At 43.3% G+C, this 22568-nt stretch overlaps 4 protein-coding genes across 4 annotated transcripts; 1 reads left to right on the forward strand and 3 right to left on the reverse strand.

Annotated features, from left to right (window-relative positions):
- The first annotated feature begins 1433 nt into the window (after positions 1-1433).
- Positions 1434-7161, forward strand: LOC112884100. Its single transcript, XM_025949430.1, has 6 exons — positions 1434-1972; positions 2079-2334; positions 3530-4383; positions 4487-4573; positions 5492-6454; positions 6592-7161. The coding sequence occupies exons 2-6, from the start codon at positions 2238-2240 to the stop codon at positions 6685-6687; spliced, it is 2097 nt and encodes a 698-aa protein (XP_025805215.1). The 5' UTR covers positions 1434-1972; positions 2079-2237; the 3' UTR covers positions 6688-7161.
- A 265-nt stretch (positions 7162-7426) lies between these two features.
- On the reverse strand, positions 7427-12313 carry LOC112884109 (beta-1,3-galactosyltransferase 7-like). The gene is made up of 11 exons (XM_025949442.1): positions 11908-12313; positions 10539-10638; positions 10391-10449; positions 10086-10288; positions 9577-9640; positions 8866-8938; positions 8647-8767; positions 8471-8558; positions 8253-8378; positions 8062-8171; positions 7427-7980 (listed from the first exon to the last, which is right to left on the reverse strand). The coding sequence occupies exons 1-11, from the start codon at positions 12009-12011 to the stop codon at positions 7832-7834; spliced, it is 1197 nt and encodes a 398-aa protein (XP_025805227.1). The 5' UTR covers positions 12012-12313; the 3' UTR covers positions 7427-7831.
- Positions 12314-15796: 3483 nt separating this feature from the next.
- On the reverse strand, positions 15797-18795 carry LOC112875873 (transmembrane protein 50 homolog). Its single transcript, XM_025939877.1, has 4 exons — positions 18557-18795; positions 18331-18427; positions 16392-16544; positions 15797-16279 (listed from the first exon to the last, which is right to left on the reverse strand). Exons 1-4 carry the CDS (start codon positions 18696-18698, stop codon positions 16243-16245), a joined length of 429 nt encoding a protein of 142 aa, XP_025795662.1. The 5' UTR covers positions 18699-18795; the 3' UTR covers positions 15797-16242.
- Positions 18796-20785: 1990 nt separating this feature from the next.
- Positions 20786-22228, reverse strand: LOC112899928. Its single transcript, XM_025968591.1, has 3 exons — positions 22030-22228; positions 21261-21329; positions 20786-21167 (listed from the first exon to the last, which is right to left on the reverse strand). The coding sequence occupies exons 1-3, from the start codon at positions 22201-22203 to the stop codon at positions 20967-20969; spliced, it is 444 nt and encodes a 147-aa protein (XP_025824376.1). The 5' UTR covers positions 22204-22228; the 3' UTR covers positions 20786-20966.
- Between the last annotated feature and the right edge of the window lie 340 nt (positions 22229-22568).

Consider the following 22568-nt stretch of genomic DNA (forward strand, 5'->3'; position numbering starts at 1 on the left):
CTTGGAGGCTGGTCCTGGCCTGGTCTGCTATGGAAGTTTTTTGGGTTGGGCTGCATTGCGCTGGGCTCGGTCGGGACGATGGGCTCTCCGGTTCACTGTCCATTCCGCAGCCGCCCAGCGCCCGCAACGCGCGCGGCTGTTCATCTCCCCACCTCGCCCCCACTGTGTAGTGTAGCTTCCAGGAGGTTCGGCGGTGGAACAGCACCCGCCAACGCATGTTTCTCATGGCCGGAGGCCGGTGGTGGATGAAGACACTACGAAGGTACGGCTAATTTGGTTTAAATTCTTGGTTAGCGATCGTCGTCGGTGGACCCTCGTCGTTCAGACTAAAAATGAGAAGATGAGATTAGATTCAAAAACTAAGTTAAGAAATGCTTATCAATAGAGATTAGATTTAGAGTCCATTGAGAGGCGCTCGTCAGTGATCGTCGATGTAGTAGTAAGCAAATAAGCATGGTAAGTTGAGATGATACAGAGGTGGAGGATAGCTGGTGGGTGGAGTGAAGGCGAAGACGGCTATATGAGATAGAAATAAGCTTGTTGCCAATCGTGGTGGATGTTGCAGACTAGCAGCAATAGGAGGAAAGGCAATAGAAGATATTTCTAAAATAATTTATTATAGCTATTAATATTGTTGGTGATGAAAACGATATTTTGCTAGAAGAAAAGGAAAAAACTATTTAAAATAATCATGCATATCATCACTTATAGTTTAAAGATAATCACGAATGGATAAAGAGAAACAAGTGAAAAAATAAAAATGAATAAAATAATATCTGTCTTATTGTAAATAAGATCTAACCTGATGAGTACGTAAGAATGAAATGTCAAATAAAAAGAACAACTATATAAGATATAAAAGAGATAGACATGATGCAAATGCATGTGGCCTTTCAATATGTAAGCATATTTTTCTCTGACAAAATCCTCAACATTCTAAATAAATCAATTTGTTTAGATTAAATATACCAAACTTTTGTTGAATACTTATTCAAAACTATAAATCTCCGTACATAGCTTTTAGAAAAATATAATTGTTATGATTATGTTGCACCAGCCTTCGCTCCGAAAAAAGTAGAAAAAATTAAGTTTGCCTACAACAAAATATTTCGCAATAAAATTAACATAGTGCAATGTAGGTTTTCAATTATTTGATGTTTATTGTAAAGTCTGTAAATATATAGTTATATGTAAAAAATTACTTGCATGCGCAATTTTCAGGAAAGAACTTCAATATATTTTGATGAGATAGCGGAAAAGTGAGAGTGGTCCAAATTTATCTATTTTCTCCCACTCATCAAATCTATCAAAATATGTGTAATCTCTATTATCATTTGTTTTCTTATAGTATCTTATATAAGACATAGCGTATCTGGAAAAATGTTCATCATTTATAGTGAAAAAAAAAACAGAGGGAAGAACCAGAGTTCATCTGTCTGTCCAACAAACCAACCGTGATTCATCCGAGTTGTAGCGTACCAAATCCTATAAAACCCACGAATATATCCGTAATCCTCTGAAAAAAATTCTTTTTGTTCGCTTCCGCTTCCCTGCCCCCTCCCACCCCGCACCGCAGCCGCCGAATTCGCCGAGGGCAACGCAAGCGACTCGCCGGGAGCAACCGCCAATCCGACGACGCAACCAATCTCGCCGCCGCCGTCTTCATCCTCCCGCACAAATTTTCTTCCTTGATTTCTCGGGGAGTTAATCCGAGCCCACGCGGAGGCGCCCGTCGTGCGGTGCGAGTGCCACGGCGCCCTAATCTAAAGACCTAGGCCTCTGGAAGGTGGGGGGTTTAATCCTCGCGGAGGGTTTCTTCCGCCGCGCCGCCGCCGCAATTTGCTGCGCCTCGCCATCGGCGGCCTCGCCGCCCGCCCGGCGACCGACGGGGCGCGGCAAGCCGGGCCCTCCTTCCTCCCGCCAGAGCCGTCTCTCGTCGGGAGGCGACTCCTCGCCCTCCTCCCCACCCCAGGTACTGGACCGGATTCGTCTGCTTCGTGTTGCCCTGCTAATGTAATCTTGTAATCTAATCTAGTCTAATCTTCCGTCCGTGGTTCGATTTGGTTCGTCTTCTCCAGCGCGCAGGAGCAATCCACGCCAGAAGCGGGCCGGTGCAGTTTTTCTTGCCCGGCAATTTTGGGGGTTCAACTGAACCCCCCATGCCCTACGGCAGGTCCACCCCTGGCCCGGCCTCCCAACCGCGGCCGGTGGGTGGACGTTGAGTGGTGCCTGCTGCCATGGAGCAGGACACACCCACGTTGAAGCCGGAATGGCTGCAGAAAGACAGGGCAGCAGGCGCCGCAAACATCTGGGCTACAGCTTCCTCCCGCTCAGGTGAACTCAACTGACCTTGCCAATTTTGAGTCTGTTGTTGTCTGCTAGGGTGTCGTGCTGTGCTATAGACGTAATGCAATCGTAACGCCACATTAGGATTGCTAGTTTTGAAACCAAGTAACGCTTGTGCAAGTGATATTTTTTATTTGTTCGTGTGCTTCGCATGCATTGAACATCATAAGTTCTATCCTTATATGAACAGTGCTTTATCTATATATGGATTTAATCGTGCTACTGTGACCATGCAATTTAGAGGCAGTTTCTAGATGTGGGACTCTTGATGATGGGAATGTAGATATTGTTGTACTGGGAGGTAGATTCTTAGACGGACCACATGGTTGAGATAGCAGCTATGGGGTGATTAAGGAATTTCATGTTTTTCTTACTGATGAAGCTGGGAAACGCTAAACAAACATATCAGTCGAGGAAGAAGAGTGAGGTGTGAGTGCGGATTGTTTATGTGGTCCTATTTGCTTGAATTAATTATTCCATAGATACAATGCACTGCTTGTGTTGAACACGACTTTTAGTTGCTGCAACGCTGTTAGTTGAAAAATACATATGTTTGTATTGGTCTTACGCACATAAAACAGGGGAGTTGTTAATGCCTTAGTATATAACGTATATTTGCACCTTTCGTTTATTTCACGGCTCTAATTGGAGTACTACTACCAATCAACATTTAATTCATTTTGTTACAGAAAAAGGGTGAGTAGAAAAAGAAAATATAAATAACATATTTGCAAACCAATATGTTATAACTAAAATGTCATTTGAGTTGAACGGAAAGTTATGATATATTTGGTTCTTTTGTGTTGTTCAGGAAGAACCATGCACTGTATTAGCTGGTTAATTTAGCCCAATTACTTAGGTCATCGTTGCACTGTGGTGGCCGCCTGCGTACTATGTTGATTTGTTCATATATCACTGTTGCCTTGTTCATTTGATTTTTGTACAGATGCAACCTTGCATTTTGTCCATTGTACGAACTATTTTTTGTAATGAATTTATGTGATACGTTAGTTTTTCACTGTTGAGTTTCCTACTGATGTGCAGACTATTTGTTTGTCATGCTGATATCACAATGAATGTTTTCAATTGGATTTATGGTAGTGTCCCACCTACCAATCAACTATAAGTGTCATTTTGTTCTGACAGTAATGCTAATGAGAAGTATTTCTCTTGGACTCTTTAGATTATCATCAAGGTACAGGTGGTTCATCAAGAAACCATTCATCTGGACATGACCATGACCCTAGTTCCCGGCAGTCTTCATCACGGAGAAGTTCAGGCTTGAATGGATCTCGGAGGCCTGAGCGAGATGCAATGGGGAAGTCAAGGGGCTATGCCAATTTCGGGAGGAACAGGGACAAGGATCGGGAGAGGGACTCTGATTCCCATGACAGGGAGAGTAGGTCAACCATTGCAGATCGTCACGATTTCAAGTCCTTTGGCACATGCAGATCTGAAAGGGATAGGATGAATCGTGCCCGCTCGAAGGCAGACACATGGAGTAAGGGAGTAGTTAACATGAATAATGGTAGTGCCTCTAGAAATACTGCAGTTAGTTCTTCTACAAGCAATGACAAAAGCAATACTATTGCTAGTACTGGAACTGTTGTTAACTCTATAAGCAATGCTGCTGTGGGGACCTCTATAAGCAATGCTGCTGTTGGGACCTCAGTAACCAATGCTTCCGTCAGTAACGTCTTAAGCAATGGCAGCAATGCTTCTAGCATAACCTTTGAGCGAGAATTCCCACAGCTTAGTTTGGATGACAAAAATGGAAGGCAAGGCATTAGCAAAGTCCCATCTCCTGGTATCAGCACTCCAATTCAGAATGTACCTCTGATAACTCCATCTGATGGCTGGAACTCTGTGCTAGCAGATCTTCCTTTATCAAGTGATGTAAAGAAAAGCCCAGCCACATCTTCTATATTACAAATCGCTCCTAGTAAACAGACTGAAGTGATGCCAAACAATGGGACTGCATTAAGCATGGCAGAGACAGTGATGCAAGCTCCTCCAAGAATTTCCAGTGGCCCTCAGGTAACCAGTGAAGCACTGCATAATACTTACAGCGTGATTTATATTAGACATAGGCCATTCAGAATTTCGTTCTTAGTTTATGATTGTACTTTTTTAATTGTAGTTATCGATTGAGGCTCAGAAGATTGAAGAAAGAACCTTAAGGCAGTATACTCTAAGGCCTCTTACACCCCCAGCAACCAAATCTTCTGTAAGTTCCTAATATATTTCCTTCAGATGTGAATAGTATTTCCTTTAGTGTTGTATCTATGCCTTTGGACAAGAGCATAATCGTGTTGTTGGTACTTGTAGCAATAAAAGACATCAGCAGTCCTTGGCCATTTTGAGTTATGTGCCTTAGTTGTTGGATATACAGCATTCTTCATAATCTGGTTGGCTGTTTTGTTTTAGAAACGAAACCTTGAACTATCCTGTTGACGGCACATGTTATAATTGGATTTACATATACCAGTTAAAATAGTGTGTTATATGGCAATATAACAGATTGGGCTTGAAATGTACATCAAAAGGAAACAATTAATTACGGAGATACACTATACCCCCAAATAATGTTTCATAAGAAAGAAAATGCAAGGTAGAATAAAGGGATATAATGAAACAATTGTACTGGCATACTCAATTTACATTCCATATTTTCCCCCCTCTAGTATAACCATGTATTTGCTATGAACATTGCACGAAGTGATGATGCCCCTAGGAGACATGCCTTGTCACTTAAATAGCTTCACATCAGTGTGGAGATGCTTAGTTGTCTAGGTGGAATATTGCAGTTGCTACATTGACATCTCCTTTGGTATTGTGTATGTTTTGATGCATATATGCGTTATTGTCAATCAAACTAGATGTGTACAATACTATGAATGATAGCTCTGTTGCAACTGGGGTTTTTTGGGATAGTTTACTGGGGCATGTGATTTTCTTCCTATTGCAAACAACCAAAGTACAATTGTTGACAAGAACCATTTACATGTCATGCTCATTCTTCACTTACATTTTCATTGAAGTTTAATTGCATCCGTATGTGCAAGAAAAAATGATTCAGTCCTATGCCTATCTGAATCAACCTTGTTTACATGTGCTTAACTAATTGTTTTCAATCATTGTTCAGGTGCTTAGTTCTTCGAAAACAAAAGGAACAAGACTTGGAGATCCTACTGGTTCTAGTAAGACTGTACAACAATTAAAAGCACAGTCTGCCAACAGTTCTATTAGAGCTCCAGTTAAAGCTGATATTTCAAAGCTCTCTCAGTCAGGAAGCTTCCAAGTCCTCAGTCGAGAGCAAAACGGTACTGCACACACCGGCAAAGACTGCCTTATCAAACCTGTGAGTCCTCCTTCAACTCCTTTGGTTGCAATGGATACACAGAAAAAGCCAGTTGTGAGCCAAAAGTTGAAGATTGGCATCAATGAGCGTCCTCTGCCCCTGCAAGGTCCATGTGGCGACAGAAAATCAAATGTAAGAGACAAGCATAGATTCTTTGAGGCGTTACGGACCAAGTCTTCAAATGGTTCCAGCATAGCTTTAGAGTCAGAGAGTCAGCCATCTCCATCCAGCTTAGTTGATGTGAAGCAGGATTCTTCTCTTAGTCTTGGAAATGATTTCTCCTTGTTCCATTCTGAAACGAAATGCACGGAGCATGGGAAGTGTTTCTGTGAAGAAGCAAATTCTTCTGAGGGGTCCCAGAGGCACCTATCTGATACTGAGGAGAACATTCCATCCCTGAAACCAACTGTTGCAGATGGAATATCTCAGCAGCTTCTAGAGCAAAGCAGAGAAGCTGACTTATCATCGGAGCCTGCTGACACAGGTGATGAAGGATTTCAGTCGTCACTGTCGGACAGCGCTGAAGGCAGTATGCCCTCAACACCTGCAGATTCTGATGATGGGTGGAATAGATCCCAGTCTGGCAATGAGGAAGCTAGTTCATTATCTGAGGTTACCGAACCAGGTGATGAGGACCATCCAGCTGACATTTCTCCTGAAGATAAGCGTTTCATGATATTGCTTGGCTGGAGAGAAGATGAAATAGTGCAAGTTGAACCTTTGGATTTCAATGAGATTGCAGACACTGTAAGCCTTTCTTTGCATCCTTAACTTCTCAGTGGTCAAATATTTCCAGCTTTTCGCTTTTCCAGTGATTACTGTTTCATTTTATCCATTTCACCATTGTCACCACCTTTCGCGACATAAATTCGGATCCTATGTAGGTAAATGGCTGCGAGAAACTCAAGAAGAAACTTCAGTCTATGGAGTCCAATGATAACATCAAGAGTATTCTCCACCTTATTAACGGGCAGAGCTAAATGAGAAGCTGCAGCAGCATAAAGAGTACAGGGGCTAAAGACAATGGGAACCTAGCAAAATTCTTCAGAAGCTGGTAGCAGAGACCCCAAGATATCACAGTTGTTTGGAAAATGCAATGCCTACAGATCTTCGAGCAGCATTGGCCATGTAAAGACGTTGAGAACAGATGGGAATCATTTTTGGCATGAGTTTTTGTCTTGGACTGTTAACATGGCGATATCGTTTTCTTTCTTCTTCTTCTTTTTTTCTTTTGCTGCATGTTCAACAGTTAGGGGCTTAGTGTTCACAGATAGTTCTGACAGTTTTTTTGCACACTGAAAGGAGTTTGGGGTTTCGCCGCATTTCCCCAGGAGTAGCTCATGTAAGTCCGATCCTGAACTCACATGGCTGTGCTGCCCTATGAAAGAATAGGCTCTGTTCTAACAGGTCATCATTTGCTTGTTATATGAAAAGGTTATTAATCTGGATCCAAATATATGTTTGTGTAACATAATACTGATTTGTGATACTTTTGTGTGCGGAAGTGAAACCGCTGAAGCTCACATGAAGAGACTTGCAAAATTCCTGGGTCACCATTGGCAACTTCGTGATTTCTTTAGTAAAAAAAAACCATAATGGAATGATAGCCCATCCAACAGACTGCTTAGGTAAATTTGCTGAACTACGGCATCAATCCAACTCCTACAGGGCCATATGTTACACCACAATACAATTTTTTTCCCATGAACTCAGCTAAAAGAATTTGTCAAAATTTGCTTGAAACAATGTTCTCTACATTACATGAACTCTACCTCCATACGCACCAGCTGAAACTCTCCCACTACATGCAAGATTAGTAACATCAGTTGCAACCCCTACATTGGTCTCACACTCTTCACTCTTAACCCCACCAAAGTCGCTAATGGTGACAGGCAGCAAGCCATCTAACAAAATATTTCAACAAGCATCCCATAACCTACATGTTGCCGTAGAATCGTAAAGCCAAAGGCACCATTGGCAACGTCCTGTTTGCTGCAGTTCCAGATTATATTCGATGGGGCATGATCCTTGGTCTTGTTGAGTTCACTTGGGAGTTGCATATTCAGGTCCAACACGAGAGCTTACCAACTATGCTACATATTTACGGGCAAAGGAGGGTATATGCTAGATAAGGGCACTCCAAACTGCGGAATCTCCTTCACCGCAGCGAGCATGTACATCCTTGATCCTCTCGACAGACTTGCATATGCCACTGCAGCTCCAATCGAAAGACGCTACACAGACATTGCCAGCTTGCCCTTTCCACTCACAATCTGTGGAGTTTGTATTCACAATAAGGGCAAAGCAGAAAACAAGTATGTACAGGAAACATTGTTCAGTATGAGGAAACAGACCAGGTGGAGTTCCGCAGCACATGTTCCTTTCATCAATGTGATGAACTTCCAAACCAATGAACCATGATCCAAGTGATACATCTTCATTTGCATATTTGTGCAAGATAGGCCTGATAAAGATCACTTACATCGTTAGTTTTCTTTTGTAGGACCACACCCTTTTGTATGGCAGGAACATTAACAAAACATACTGATTGATTGAAATATAAGTCGCAAGATCTTTCGAGATGGCGTATATCTGCCCCGTAGCATGACGGAAGTATTTATTTCCTTCCTCCCCAAATTTCCAGTACTCAGGTTCATGGTACTTCACATTCCTATATGGATAGAGCAGGTTCAAGCAGGCATCTATTAGTACTTCAAATCTAGCATTTAAATTGATATTGTAAGACAGTGTAGTAAACATTACTTGTCAGCAAGAACTGGGCCTGACTTCATGCAGCCAATATATGTTCTTGGTTTTGATTTATGACGAGCAAGGGTAGTGGCAAGCATTCCTGTTTTTGTCATATGCATGCACCAATAAACAAAATTGAGATAAAAACACCAAGAGGAAATTATTGTGTCTAAGGAAACGATAAGCACCTAAGTTCACATGCACGTCATCATCCACCTTGACATAGAAGTCAGCATCCCAGATGCCGACAGCGGTTGAGAAGAAAATTTTTGTCTTAGCTGAGAGTTCATGATATCCCTCAACATGGTCCTGCGTGATGATTAAATAAACCACATGTGGTTAAATAGTTAGGGCTAGCACTGAAAAGTACAGTTCAATTCTCAAGTTATTGAAGAGTACATCCTCACCAGTCTAAGAAAGTCATGGTGTTGGGCATCCTCTGAGTCTATAGCCTTGTCCAGTATACTATTGGATGTAGCACTGTGAAACAAACAAAACAGACCGTTTGTATATCCACATTTTACAAGGTACATTTTTAAGTAAAAGGATGAAAGCATGAAACATTGTGAAAATAAATGTCTGGGGGGCTATAGAAGAGGCAGTGAATTGAGTTGCATCATTAGACAGACAAGAATGAAGATTGGAGATTTTTTCAAGCAAGAAAATAATCAACAGGATTACAATTGAAGTTATAGAACTTAGGGACTTAGTGTTTCAAGATTAATGCTAAGATTGGCTCTTTGCAAGACTTTGGTACATCTGAGAGCACAGGGGCACAGGGGTATATGCTATGATGTCTTGCAGTTCCAAGAAAAGAATATTATGATAGTTTAGTTTAGAAATTATGATGTCTTGCAGTTCCAAGAAAAGAATATTATGATAGTTTAGTTTAGAAATTAGAGATACATAATTATTTTATGGCTGTCATATTATGATAATTATTCAGGCATATCGGCATGAACAAATTATGTGTTTGAATCACAATGATCTGCACCTGTTGCAGACTGGTGATAAAGAAAAAGTATTGAGAGTTAGTTCATTCTACCACGGAACACAAATAATGCAGTAAGTAACAAAATTAAAATAATGTACTAGGAATACAAGAACCATCTGTTTACCTGTGCCCAATAGTGAAGCGGATAACTATTCCCTTCTGTTCCTCTAATTGTTGCAGCTTTTCACCTAATTAAAACAAGAGACCTTTACTAAAAAATTTGTTGACTGATATCCATAGGAATGAAACTACTATACACATGGATGATACCATGTACAATGTACACACCTAAATTAAAAGCTACATGTAAACACGAGCTGCTTGCACCAAATTATAGTCTCTAATGCCTGAAGCTATCTGGGAAAACTTAGCTTATAAGATGCTACAAAATTATAAACTCTATAAACTTGCCCCCTATTTTTCCCTTAGGAAGGATGGAAAAGTACAAGTCTAGCTTATTTCATAAAAAGAGGTTAAGCCAGTCCAAACAGAATCTTATATTAGCTTTACTAATCAAAATCGGTGTGTTTAATCACTGAAGATTGACTGGAAACTAATAATTTAATCATTACACAAATCTAATAGACATGTCCATGCCGTTATTTGTTCAAAGACTACAAAACAACTACAGACCTTGAGGCATCCATGTCTCCCGGACTGAATCACGGCGCTTACGGCTGCTGAAAGCGGTGTTGACTCCAATGACAACGAATGCCTTTTTCCTTGGTTGGCTAGTTTCAGATGTTACTGGGGAACCACTAGAACGGAGCAGCTCCAGTGTGCTCCTCTTTGCTGCAAGTTCCATCTGCAGCGTTGAGATGGACTTATCCAATGATCTAACACCATAAACAAATTCCAAAGAAAAGTTTTCAGATACAGATAACTCAAACACACTTATATTCTTAAAATAAATCTCATATGGAATCAAAGGGGCTCACTGTATAGCTTCATGGGTCTTGGTTACCTCTCCCATTATATCCTTGTCTTCCCCACGCTTCTGCACCCAAATTTATATTAAAAAATTTCAGCCAAAAATCAAGTAATAAAAATTCATGGAGAAAACATACAAATTGAAAAGGAACCCACCCTCTTCGTATTGCAATCCTCTGATACGAGTTGCAGCTCTTGATCTTGCCTCCGGCGTTGAGACATGATATGGTTGTTGGTATCTGGTGTTGACCAGAACCTGTAAAACCAACCACAATGATTTCCCAAGGAAAACAGTAAAAACATAAGAAAAACTTTTAAATTGAAACATCCCATTTAAGAATGTACTTCAAATTAACCTTTTGAAATCAAGAAACCATGATTATCCTTATAGTAAGATAAGGCTCATGTCTACCTATCTGCTTCTCAAAACAGTCACCAAATTCATTAGATGCTATATCTAATCTTGACACGAGTCTTAGCTCAAGTTTCTATCAAGATATAGTATTGCCAGCAGTGCCTATTTTTCGTGTAAAGCATAAAAGCTGGTTTCTAAAGGGTGAAATTTGATCTTCAATCCAAATCAGTCCTTGGCCCATGTTTATATTCAAATATAATATGCCCAACACCACTTATCTTTCAAGTAAAGTATGCAAGTTGGCTTTAAAGATTTATTTTCTACTTCGGAAGGTTGTGGAGGTACATTGAATCGAACGCAGTGCCTAAGGACATTAGGTACTGTTCCAAACACAGGCTTTAATAAAGGAAAGTAAATCCCCGCTCTACCGGCAAGTAGGAATCCAAGAACGCGGGGGGAGGGGGGGGGTGTGAGGGGAATATCATAGTTTCAGTTTGAGAAGCATACTTAATATCAGCGTTCTCTTAACAGATATATACAAAGTATAATACAAATCATGCAAATACAACAGAAATATCACCGTTGTATGCATGAAGGCGATTGCTGGTGATCCAGGTTCGCTATTTGGTACCAGGAAGCTCAAAGTATTCGCTTGTTCGATTTTTGCCGCACAGTCGCGTTTTCGTAAGATCTTGTTTGATGAAAACGTAAAAATCCAAACCTTTTCCATTCTTGGCAGAATGAATCAATGAACTAAGCAGTAAGCACCACCAAACCACGCACGCACGAGCAGGTACAGGAAGACACCTCCACCAGTCGATATCAAAACGCGATCTCCCGTTCTAAGAAATAAAATAGGATCTTTCCACCTACCCAGATCGCCATGTGCTCCGAGAAGGCGAGAAGGGATGGGAGAAAAAACAGTATAAGAAAGAAAATGACGCTCAAAATCCAAGCTCCGTCCAAACAAATCTCAAAACGCCATTGGTTGAACAAAGAACTTACTGAAACTCTAAATCTCAAACGCGATAATAGCCTAAAAATTTGACCTTTTCAATGCACCGACCCGCCAAGGCCAGGTAAGGAACCCCCAAGGACCCCAAGAGCAAAGGAAGCGCATGGCAAGATCCAAAGCTTCCCGCGGCGGGGGAGAGAGAGAGGGAGACCCACCGGTCCGTGAAGAGCATGCCGAGGCCGAAGCAGAATGCGCAGAGCACCAGCACCCTCCACCTGGCGGAGGACCTCCTGTCCATCGCGCCGCCCTTCCCCTTCATCGCCTTCCCTCGGCGACGCTCCGAATCTTGGCCTCAGATGGGGGAACAAACCCGGAGTCAAGTAGCCAGAGCTCCGCTCCGGAGCAGCTCAGCAAAGACAAGCGCTTCCCGTGGGTTTTGGCCAAACACGCAGATTTGGGGCGAGGCGGCGGCGGAGGCAGGCGTCAAAGACGGCGGCGGTCACCGGGGCGGTGAGCCGACCGAGCCTGGCCTGGTGGGAAGGAGGAGGAAGCTGGCCGCCTAAAACTCTGCAATGGAGCGCGTGATGCCCACTTTGTTGCCTTCCTCCTCTTCCCACTTTTGAAAGCATTTTCATCCTCTTTTCTTTTTCTTCACTCCTTTTATTTATTTTCTTTATAAATATGAGTTTTTTGCGCTTGTATATTTATCGGATTTGGACGGGTGTCCTGCCGTATAAGGTGTGTTGGGGGCCAAGGTGAGGCGAGTCTAGGAGATGTACCTCCCTATGAAATACAATACAAAATAAATTTTGTTTACTGTGTGAATTAAAATGAGAAACCATTCTTCCCTCCAATGGACAAAGAACCCCAGAGATTAGCCTCATTTTCTTTTAGATTATCACCTCATAGTTCATACTTTAGGGATTGTTGTTGTGACTAATTTTGATCCCAAAAGTAGATTATACTAGATCATGGCTACAAAAAATGGCACAAGAGAATCAGAGCGAGTCCTTTGGTTATTTGATCATGTGATGTGATGCAGGAGTACACACCATGATTAGCCTTGAGGAGCTGGTGCTTAGTTGGATTATGCCTCGGGCCAGTGTGTCAAGTTAGGTCCCGTGTGCCGCTCATGGATGTAAATAGGTTAACTAAATTTGGGCCTCAGCATCTTATTCTTATTCTTATTAGAAAACCTCACAATAATGCAGTGAGACGGCCCAATAACCATTTCGAGCATAAAATTAAAAAAAGAGAGTGATACAATTTATTTGTAGGCTTCGAGGACTAAAATGACAAACTAGCAAGGATTACAAATTTTCTTATATAGTAAAGAACGGACAGAAAGGTTCGAGAAAGACGATACCGGAGTCAGGACGACAGTTGAGATTTTTTTTTGCAAACCAACGTCACCATGTATGAGATAAAAAAACTAGTTTAAAAAGGCGTTCTTTGTTTGATTTGGTATGTCGTAAAGTAAAGAGAATGATTAGTGGACGTTAGTTGTTAGGCATGAAGAGGCACATACGCCACAGCACGGTCCAACCTCCGGCGAATGCGTGTGCGCGGCGCGGCTACCGCGCCATCACCGTTCGCCAACGTGCCATGCATGTTGTGCCAACACGTCACGGAGTGGCGATGCATGGTGGGTTGGAACCAAATATTATTATGTTATATAATTCATTTTCTTTTCAAGTACTTGACCTTATGTATATAATAGAGAAATATTTTTCTTTGAAATAACAAAAAGAGAAAGTACCAGTTGCACAATAATGTTAGTATTGCCCATGCACACGAGCATGATACCATCCATCGGATTCAGTCTGAACTGTGAAGCAGCCTGCCCTACCACCCTCTACCGTGCTACCAACTTTTTAGCATTTTTTTTCTGTAATAAAACTTTTTAGCATTTCCCAGAGGCAATGCAACATAGGGCTCAAGCCTGGGGCCTGTAGTGATGAGGTCCTGCCACCTAAGTGATTCTTTACTGCCACTGTGCCACGTGCCCGGCCTCTAATTCCTCTTTCAAGGTTCCGCATGGTTAAGATTGACCATTCGTCACGGTGGCGTAACATTCATTCCGTCCCAAGCAGCATGTTAGGTGCAAACGTTTGGAGAAGCAGCAGCTTCCAAGACTAAGCTACTTTGCTCTTTGCCAGGCAACTAGGTAAAGATGCTGTCATGTGACATTTTTATTTAGAGTTTCCGTATCAGTTTTACATTTTTTATGTAGAGTTCCCATATCAATTTTATCAGTAAGTACCGGGTGAAAATGACTGATAACTGATAAGCAGAGAATGTCCTGGTCCTGGACCAAACTCTTGTTGAGAAACTGACGCTGAAATTGCCTGGAAGCTTCCAATCTTGGCCCTGGGGTGGGGTCCCTTCTCCTCATGGATTTCTGGAGCGATGGTTTCCGAGTCAAAGTCAACTGGACTCGTGCCACAGAAAGCAGGTAGCACAGCGAACACGGGATTATCCTCCTGTGTTCCTCTATGGTGAACGTGCAAGGTGAGGCAACGAAGATTCCTTCTGGAAGAGTAGTGGTGAGTGGCGCACCAGTCAAGCAGCAGTGCAGCACACACCTGTCAGAGGATTGTACTGAGCAGTGAGCACTGCCATACTCCAAGCACACTCCTCTTCTTCTGCATACAACAGCTGCCTGGATCTGTCCTCTACTCTTCGTAAAACATCAAATGACAGTAAAGAATAAAGATAGGATGCATTGTTCTGACAAGACTAGGATTTAGGTTAGACACAAACAGGTGATGCGATATAGGACCTTATTAGTCACACCTCTCAATCTTCTAAGACAATACACAATACAGGCTGTTCCAAACGTCAGAACTGCGTAGTTTACATGATGGCTGCCATCTAGAAATGCTGGCGATACATTGTACCGGAGGATAATGACTGAAATGGGACTCTAATGTGTTGTTACAAGAGTAAACTTTGCTCGAGAAAATTGGTCAACGGGCCACACTGTAACGGACGCGTCACCTTGAGGATTTTCCGAGACCTCACGAGTCTGCGATAAGCTCGGGTTGTTATCCGACCCCGAATCAGATTCACAGTTGCCTTTCTTGGACCGAGAGCCCTTACAAGAACCTGCCGCGCCAGCAATGTTGGCGAACGCCGCGTTAGATTTGCAACCTACTCTAGTCGGCCGCGCGCGTTCGATCGCCGGCGGCGGCGGCGCAATGTCATACCACGTTGAGCACCTGCACTCGGTCCAAGCCGTGGACGACGCCGTCAACCGCGAGGGCGAGAGCGGCCGCCTGGTGGTTGTCCGCTTCGGCCGCGGCGGGGACGACGGCTGCGCGCGCCTCGACGCCGCCCTCGCCGCCGCCGCCGAAAGGATAGGCCCCGTCGCGGCGCTGTACGCCGTCGACATCGACGAGGTGCGGGGCTTCAACGTCATGTACGAGCTGCACGGGCCCTGCACCCTCATGTTTTCTACGGGTACCGCCACGTCGACGTCCGCGGCCTCCGCGGCAGGGACGACGTCGACTGGGCCTCGTACTACAGCAGCGGCGGGTTCGCCGGCCTCGTCCAAGCGGTGCACGAGAGGGCTAAGGCCGGGCGTTTACTAGCCATAGTCGACTAGTAGTAGTAGGTAGCTAGCACCTAGCAGCGTAGTGAAGTAGCAGGGGTTGCAAGATAGTTTTTCTTTTCGGTACTGCTATCGCCCCCGGACGTACGATCAGTTTTTTTTTTATAGGACGGTTCGTCATAATATTGATAAATAATAATTATAACATTAGAAATCAACGCTTGCAATATAAAAAAATATGTATACAAATGATGATTTCGATATCCGATTCGAGGATGGAAAATTCCCACCGCAACATTGACATTTTCATGCAACATCCACCACGCAACATAAAAAAATAATAATTGCAACATCGATACTTATCTCTTGCAATATGGGTCAGAGCGTCCAATTTTTTCTGCAAGAGCGTCCAATTTTTTCTGCACGTCGGACGTTTTAACCCTAGCATTACCGTTTTTCTATATAATTGGTTGTAAGATAGTTTACGATATAATTGGTTGTAAGATAGTTTACGACGCTCCTATTGGTAAGGTATACCTTCATCACATATATACATGTATATATTTCCATCTTCTAATACAGGTTGTTCCAAACATCAGAACTGAAGAGTTTGCATGACTGCCGTCTACAAATGCTGGCGACATATTGTATCCCCAGGGATAATGACTGAAATTGGACTCCTCGAGAGTTACAAGAGTAAAACACAGGTGAACTTCGCACAAAGAAAAACTGATCAATGTTGGGGGGCTCTCCTAAATGTAACGGTATCAACTAGCTATCGTTCGTCAGAGTTTGCAGCTCCAGAACAATACATTGAACCATTCTAAGCAGCGCAGTTTGAAGACTATATTTACAGGGGGCAAAAAAACTTCGGGGGAACCTGGGAGACCTGGGTAAAGCTACCACGATACAATTTATATTGAATTTCCGCCAGTGAGCTCATGTAACATCTGCCTTTAGAATCCTCATCTTCCTCAGCCAAAACATGCTTGTCAAGTCAATCTTCAGAGTGGCATGTCCAGTAGATCAGCCCACTGCAAGGTACATCACCAACAATCCAACATTATAAGCGCTGCCCGGAAGGAAGACACAACAGTGCAAGGAACAGACTATGGTATAGGCACGCAATAAGGAAGTAGCAAATACCTGACTAACACACAAACACACTGTATGACACCAGCAGTGCCAGTCCATGCAGATGGACCTGTGTCTGTAAGTGCGTCTTGAACCAGAAACCCAACCGCCCCAGCCAATGAGACAAAAGATACAACATATGAAATGAAAAGCCAGAGTTTCACCCTGCAAATCAACGCATTCAATTTTCACATAGCAAAGAAAGGGTAAAAGTTAAATCAGAGTGCAGCTCAGATACATTTTGAGAGAACATCCTGACTTACCAGTGGTTCGTGAATGGCAGTCTTTTGAAACATAACAAGTAGAGAAACAAGTCCTTGGATAACTATGAACTAATTTGCACAGAGCCAAGAGTAGCAAGATTATGTGTCTTTACCTTCCTATACATTTTCGTTTATTTGGCACAAAGGTTGGAAATTAGGGACAGAAGGTCTTGCCTTTGTTCTGATTATACCTGTTAGGATTTCATTTATGTTTTATTTTCTGCTTACTGTTGCACTGACCCCATTTCCATGGTTGTTTTATTCATCTAACATGAAAACGGCATCATCACATAATTTTATCACAGTTCAGTTGTTCAAGTGCACAATAGAATCATAATTGTCAGAACACAATATCTATCCAACTGATTCTGTTATGACCCTGTTTTTTAAAGAAATCTTATAACCTTTTAAGTACTTGTTGCTTCAAACTCAAACCAAATAGCCCAAATGCTTAATACCCAGCTCCTGTTGAAAGAAAATTGAAACAACTGAAAAACCAAAATCACTTGCTCCATCAATCAAGACACTGAAGATTTAATTTTACACCTCATCATGTTCTAAGCTACAATGATTCTAAAGAGAAGTTCTAAGCCACACCATTCATAGCCAATTTAATTTCAAGCCCAACTACATATGGAAAGTCATGCAGCAAGTAATGCAATCGCAACTAGCACGATCAAGCATCGAATTTGCCAAATCAAACTGCTAGACCTCTCAGTTTAGTTTATTTGGCACAAAGGTTGGAAATTAGGGACAGAAGGTTTTGCCTTTGTTCTGATTATACTGATACCTGTTAGGATTGCATTGATGTGTTATTTTCTGCTTACTGTTGCACTGACCCCATTTCCATGGTGCTTTGATTCATCTAACATGAAATCAGCATTATCACATAATTTTATCACGGTTCAGTTGTCCAAAAGCACAATTGAACCATAATTATCAGAACACAATATCTATCCAACTGCTTCTGTTAGAGCATCTCCAAGAGTCTTTCTAAATTTCACTCTCTACATTATCATTTGGAGAGTCTTCTCCATAAAAATCGCTTTCTGTATGTTCTCACTCTCCAACAGCTTTTCTATATCTTGGGTACACTATAAAGCCATTTTCGTTATCTATCTTTGGCTAGCGAGAAATGCGGAATGGAGGGTGGCTACATTTGGATAACCACTTAGAGAAGCTGTTGGAGGGTATTTTTCCATCAAAATCTCTATTCCTAACAATGAGGAAAGATATGGAGAGTCTCTTGGAGTTGCTCTTATGACCCTTTTTTTAAAAGAAATCTTATGACCTTTTAAGTAATCGTTGCTTCAAATTCAAACCAAATAAGCCTAAATGCCTATTACCCCGCTCCTGTCGCAAACAAAATTGCAACAACTAAAAATCAAAAATCACTTGCTCAATCAATCAAGACACTGAAGATTTAATTCTATACCTCATCATGTTCTAAGCTACAATGATTCGAAAGAAAAGCTCTGAGCTACAATATGCATATCCAATTTGATTCCAAACCCAAGTACATATGGAAAGTCGTGCAGCAAGTAATGCCGTCGCAACTAACACGATCAAGTATCAAATTTGCCAAACCAAACTCCTAGACGTCTCTGTGTTCAATTAGACGCAGCATAGTACAGCTAACAAATGAAATAACCGCAATTACACGACAAGTTCGAGAATTTTGGCCTCACCTCCACTCGGAGTCGTCGTAGGGCGAGTAGTAGCCGTCGCCGACGTCCTCCCGGTTGACGCAGTTGAACATGAGCGCCGCGAACGAGGCGAAGAACCCTAACGAAGCAAGAACCCGGAGGGCACGATCGGTTGAAAACCCCTAGATTTCCGGACACACGGAACGAAGGAGGCGAGACGACGGGGACGAAGCTTGCGGAGACCGTGCACAGTGCGCGTACGGCGTACCTGGGAGGTAGTGGATGAAGGGGACGGCGGCGGCGCTGCAGACGACGGCGTCGACCCAGAACCACCATCCGGCCCCGAAGACGGCGCCGGCGACGCCCGGGCCCACGACCGGCCACGCCGCCAGGAGGTTGTTTTGGTCCATGGCCTCGCGGTGGCCTCCTCCGACTCCGACGCCGGGAAGGGGAAAGACCGAGTGGACTAGGGAGACGATTTGTTCAGTCTAGTCCTTGAAAGTGTTAGTATTGTGATTTTGCTTAAGGGAAAATTGAATTTATACCGTCAAAAGATGGCAAGTTTCTGGTATTTACCATTCCGTTAGATTCCATGGTATTTAACATTCTGTTAGATTTCATTGCTCGCTTCAATTTTCTTTTCTTGGCACGTTCAATATTTACCAAGTTCTAGTTTTGCCCTTAGCTTAAAACACATGCCTACGATTCCGATTGAACAGCCAAACGCACAAAGCTGAATATTCCCCTCCCGAAGAAGCAAGTGAGTGACGGTGTGCATCTTTCCTGTGGACGCTCTAGCAACACACACCCCGGCGACGGCTGCCTCCTCTGCCCTCCCCTCAACGGTCCGCTCCTCGGTAGTAGGTGGCACATCTTCCCTATCGATGCTCCAGCGATGCGGCGATCTAGCGGCCGATACTCCCTCTCCTTCCACCTAACTTGCGCTTCTTCCAAGTTTTACTTTGATTTTGCTTTGCGGTTCCCAAAAGAAAACAGATGGAGGCAGGAGCAGCAAGCGTATTTGCAAGATGGAACGGAGACAAATGAGTAACTCTGGTGGAGCAACAGGTAGAACTAGAGGAGTAGAGAAGTTCATGTTCTGTTATTGTGTAATAAAGAGAGTTCTACCACTATACATAAGCTTAGTTATCCACTTAGGAAGACGCTCAGCCAAGGATACCATGGTCATAAGTACCGTGGAGTTCACAGATATGGTAGAATTCTAAGAAGCGTCATCTTTTGATGGTATATATCTATAGTTGATTCTTTTGATGGTACATCTATAAAATTTGGATCTTTTGATGGTATAAATTCAATTTTCCCTTTGCTTAAAGGCTGAGGAGGGGGGGGGGGGGTTGAGGACGCTTAGCTAGGGGTAGCTTTTCTAGATTGCTCCCTTTAAGGAGAAAAAGGTGCACTTTCTGTACACCGTAAGAAACTAGGGATGGAGGAAAAATAACTCATCGCAAGCAGGATCAGTATGAACCTTGCAAATTTATACGCACGTTTCAGGATCAAAATGTTTCAACAATTTTCTTGGTTCATAGTAAGTCTTGCATTCAAGCAGGGTCCAACAAATATGAACTACTATTCCAAAAGTATGGCATCGCAGAAAACAGGGCTAGGAGGTCCAGTTCCCACATTTCATAAAGCATGCTTGATCAGGTATTTTTAAGATGTAGATATTGGAAGGCTTGGCATTGAATTGGGTTCAATGCCAAATCAAAGTAATATTGGTAATGTATTACAATACCAAATCTATTGTTTGGATGTAGATGAAACTGTTAGATGTAATCCAATGAGCTAACAGATTCCATGTTTGGATGTTCATACCTTGGTATTGAGAATTAGACCATCTTCTCCTCTCCACCGGGCGATGCTGGCGGCGGACCGCGCCTCCCGCTTCCTGGTCAGAGCTCACCCACGCCGCCCGTCCTCCAGGCCGGAGCTCACCTACGCCGCTCGCCTCCACGGGGCATAGAAAGAGGAGGAGGGGCGCCGGCCGCGAGGAAGAGGAGGAGAAAGAGGGGCGCCGGTCGCAAAGGGAAGGAGTGGGAGGGCGGCGCGGCCTGCCGGCGGAGGGAGAGGGATGGTGGCGCGGCCCGCCGGAGAGGGCGAGCGGCGTGGGGACGAGACGACAAATGCATCGCAATACCAAGGTACGGGCCTCCGATTTGCTCGAGGGTGTGGGCAAGTGAAGCGAATGCCGCGCGGTATTCGCTCACGTTTCCAATTTCCAATTCCAGTGACATCCAAACGTACGGGCCTCTGATTTGCTCGAGGGTGTGGGCAAGTGAAGCGAATGTCGCGCGGTATTCGCTCACGTTTCCAATTTCCAATTCCAGTGACATCCAAAGGATGGTATTGGTGCCAGCAAATTTTAATTCCTGATTCCAAGCTCCAATGCCAACATCCAAAGGGGGTGTAAAGGTTTTTGCTTCAGAGTTTTGAGTTGATTCCAAACCTGAACACATCTAGCAGGAACCAAGCTAATGAATGAAGAAGAAACGAGCAACATGTATATCGAGATAAAGACAAACACATTCCAAGATTCCAACAGTGCTAAAGCACAAGCAGACTGTAGGAGTTCATGAACAAAGATCGATATACAACTCTTTTCAAATCAATGACAAGAGCCCACATTTGCAAGACAAACACAAGAGCGCACCACTATGCCCCTACTTGCTGGCTGATTTCGATTGGGAACTCCGATGATCCTTGGCGAGGCCTGACCTCTGGAGACTTTCTACAATCTGTTCCACCGCGCGATCTCCCCTCTCGAGGACGCCCTCCAGCACTTTCACCTTCTCCATCAACTGCTCAGCATCCGTGTTCGCGGAGCACACCAGCTTATCTGCAGCCTTCAACGCCGCGCATAGCTAGAGGCAGACAGAACCACAATATTCTTAGTTCCATAGAACAGGTACAGGCGCGGTTGCATTAAAAATAGAAAGGGAAAGCAAGAACCACACCTTCAGCATCTGAGATGGCCATGATGGATCGTTCTCTTGGAGCGCCTTCATCAAATTGTTGTAGTGTTCCTAATCGCATCATGAACGAACTCAAAATCAATATCACTTTTGAGTTGGGACTTGAGAGAGATCCTAAGTCCAGTAAATCTGATAGCAAGTATGGTACAGTAAATCTGACGGGATTTGTAGAATATTACAACATATCTATGGACTAAAAAACATTTTATGACTTGGAGGGGATGTCTCACTCATATCACGCACTGCCCATTTAATATGAGGGTTAAGCAAATCAACTAATACTAGGGACGGGAAGCACGAATGATTAAAATAGCAGCAGCACAAGTATCTCTTCTGACTAAAATTGCATCAAGACAACTGCTCTTCTGACTAAAACTGCAGTAATGCAACCATCTTCTATGCTAGATAGGATTGCCAAAAAAAGCCCAGCACAAGACATCAGATCTTACACTAAGTTAAGGACGACAAGATAACTAGCCTTGCATCAATGTAAATCGAGCTGAGCTCTTCTAGGCTGTAGACTTCTTTTATCCCCATGAAATCAAGTAAAACTAAAATTGTCGCTGCCATATCAGGAACAGCCGAGTGCCTAATCGAAAGCTAAAAGATACGAATCACTTGATCAGCTCCAAATTGGGATGATCAATTCTACAAATAGAGGAGATACAAGCAGCAGCATGCGATGGATCATGGATGACAATGGAGGGGAACCGGATCGAGAACAGGGGAAAAAGCGGAACCAAGACCCGACCTCGAAGAGCCGGCTGAGGTCGGACGGGTCGGCTTTCCCCGCCTGTTGTGCCTCCGAGGGAGAGGAGGGAATGGACGCATCTCCGCCAGCAGCGAGAGGATCATCTCCGCCGTCGACGGCGAGGTCGCTGAGGAGATCCCCGATGGTGAGCAGCGGACCTCCGACTCCCCGCATCTCCGCCGTCTCTAGCGATGAGGAACGTGGGCCACACTTGGTTTCAATATAAGGTTTTGGGCCTAGATGAGGCCACCCTATATGGGCCTTAAATGGGCTCTATCCCAACTCTACTACACTATATATTTAATATTTTTTTTACATTTTATACTACTTGAGATCTTACGATTGCGATGTTTAAATACCTCCTTTCTGATTCAGAATCTGCCATTTCCACAAAATTTCCATTTCACGAGTGAAATTATTTTCGTGGGAAAAAATCCCGCTATATGCAACATTCACACACAGACGCTGCGACACAAACAGATCTTTCATTTCTGAATAATAATAATTTGGTTAAAAATATGACGGATCAAGTGATCTTT

Source organism: Panicum hallii, chromosome 1 (genome assembly GCF_002211085.1).
Source record: "Panicum hallii strain FIL2 chromosome 1, PHallii_v3.1, whole genome shotgun sequence".
Classification (NCBI taxonomy): domain Eukaryota; kingdom Viridiplantae; phylum Streptophyta; class Magnoliopsida; order Poales; family Poaceae; genus Panicum; species Panicum hallii.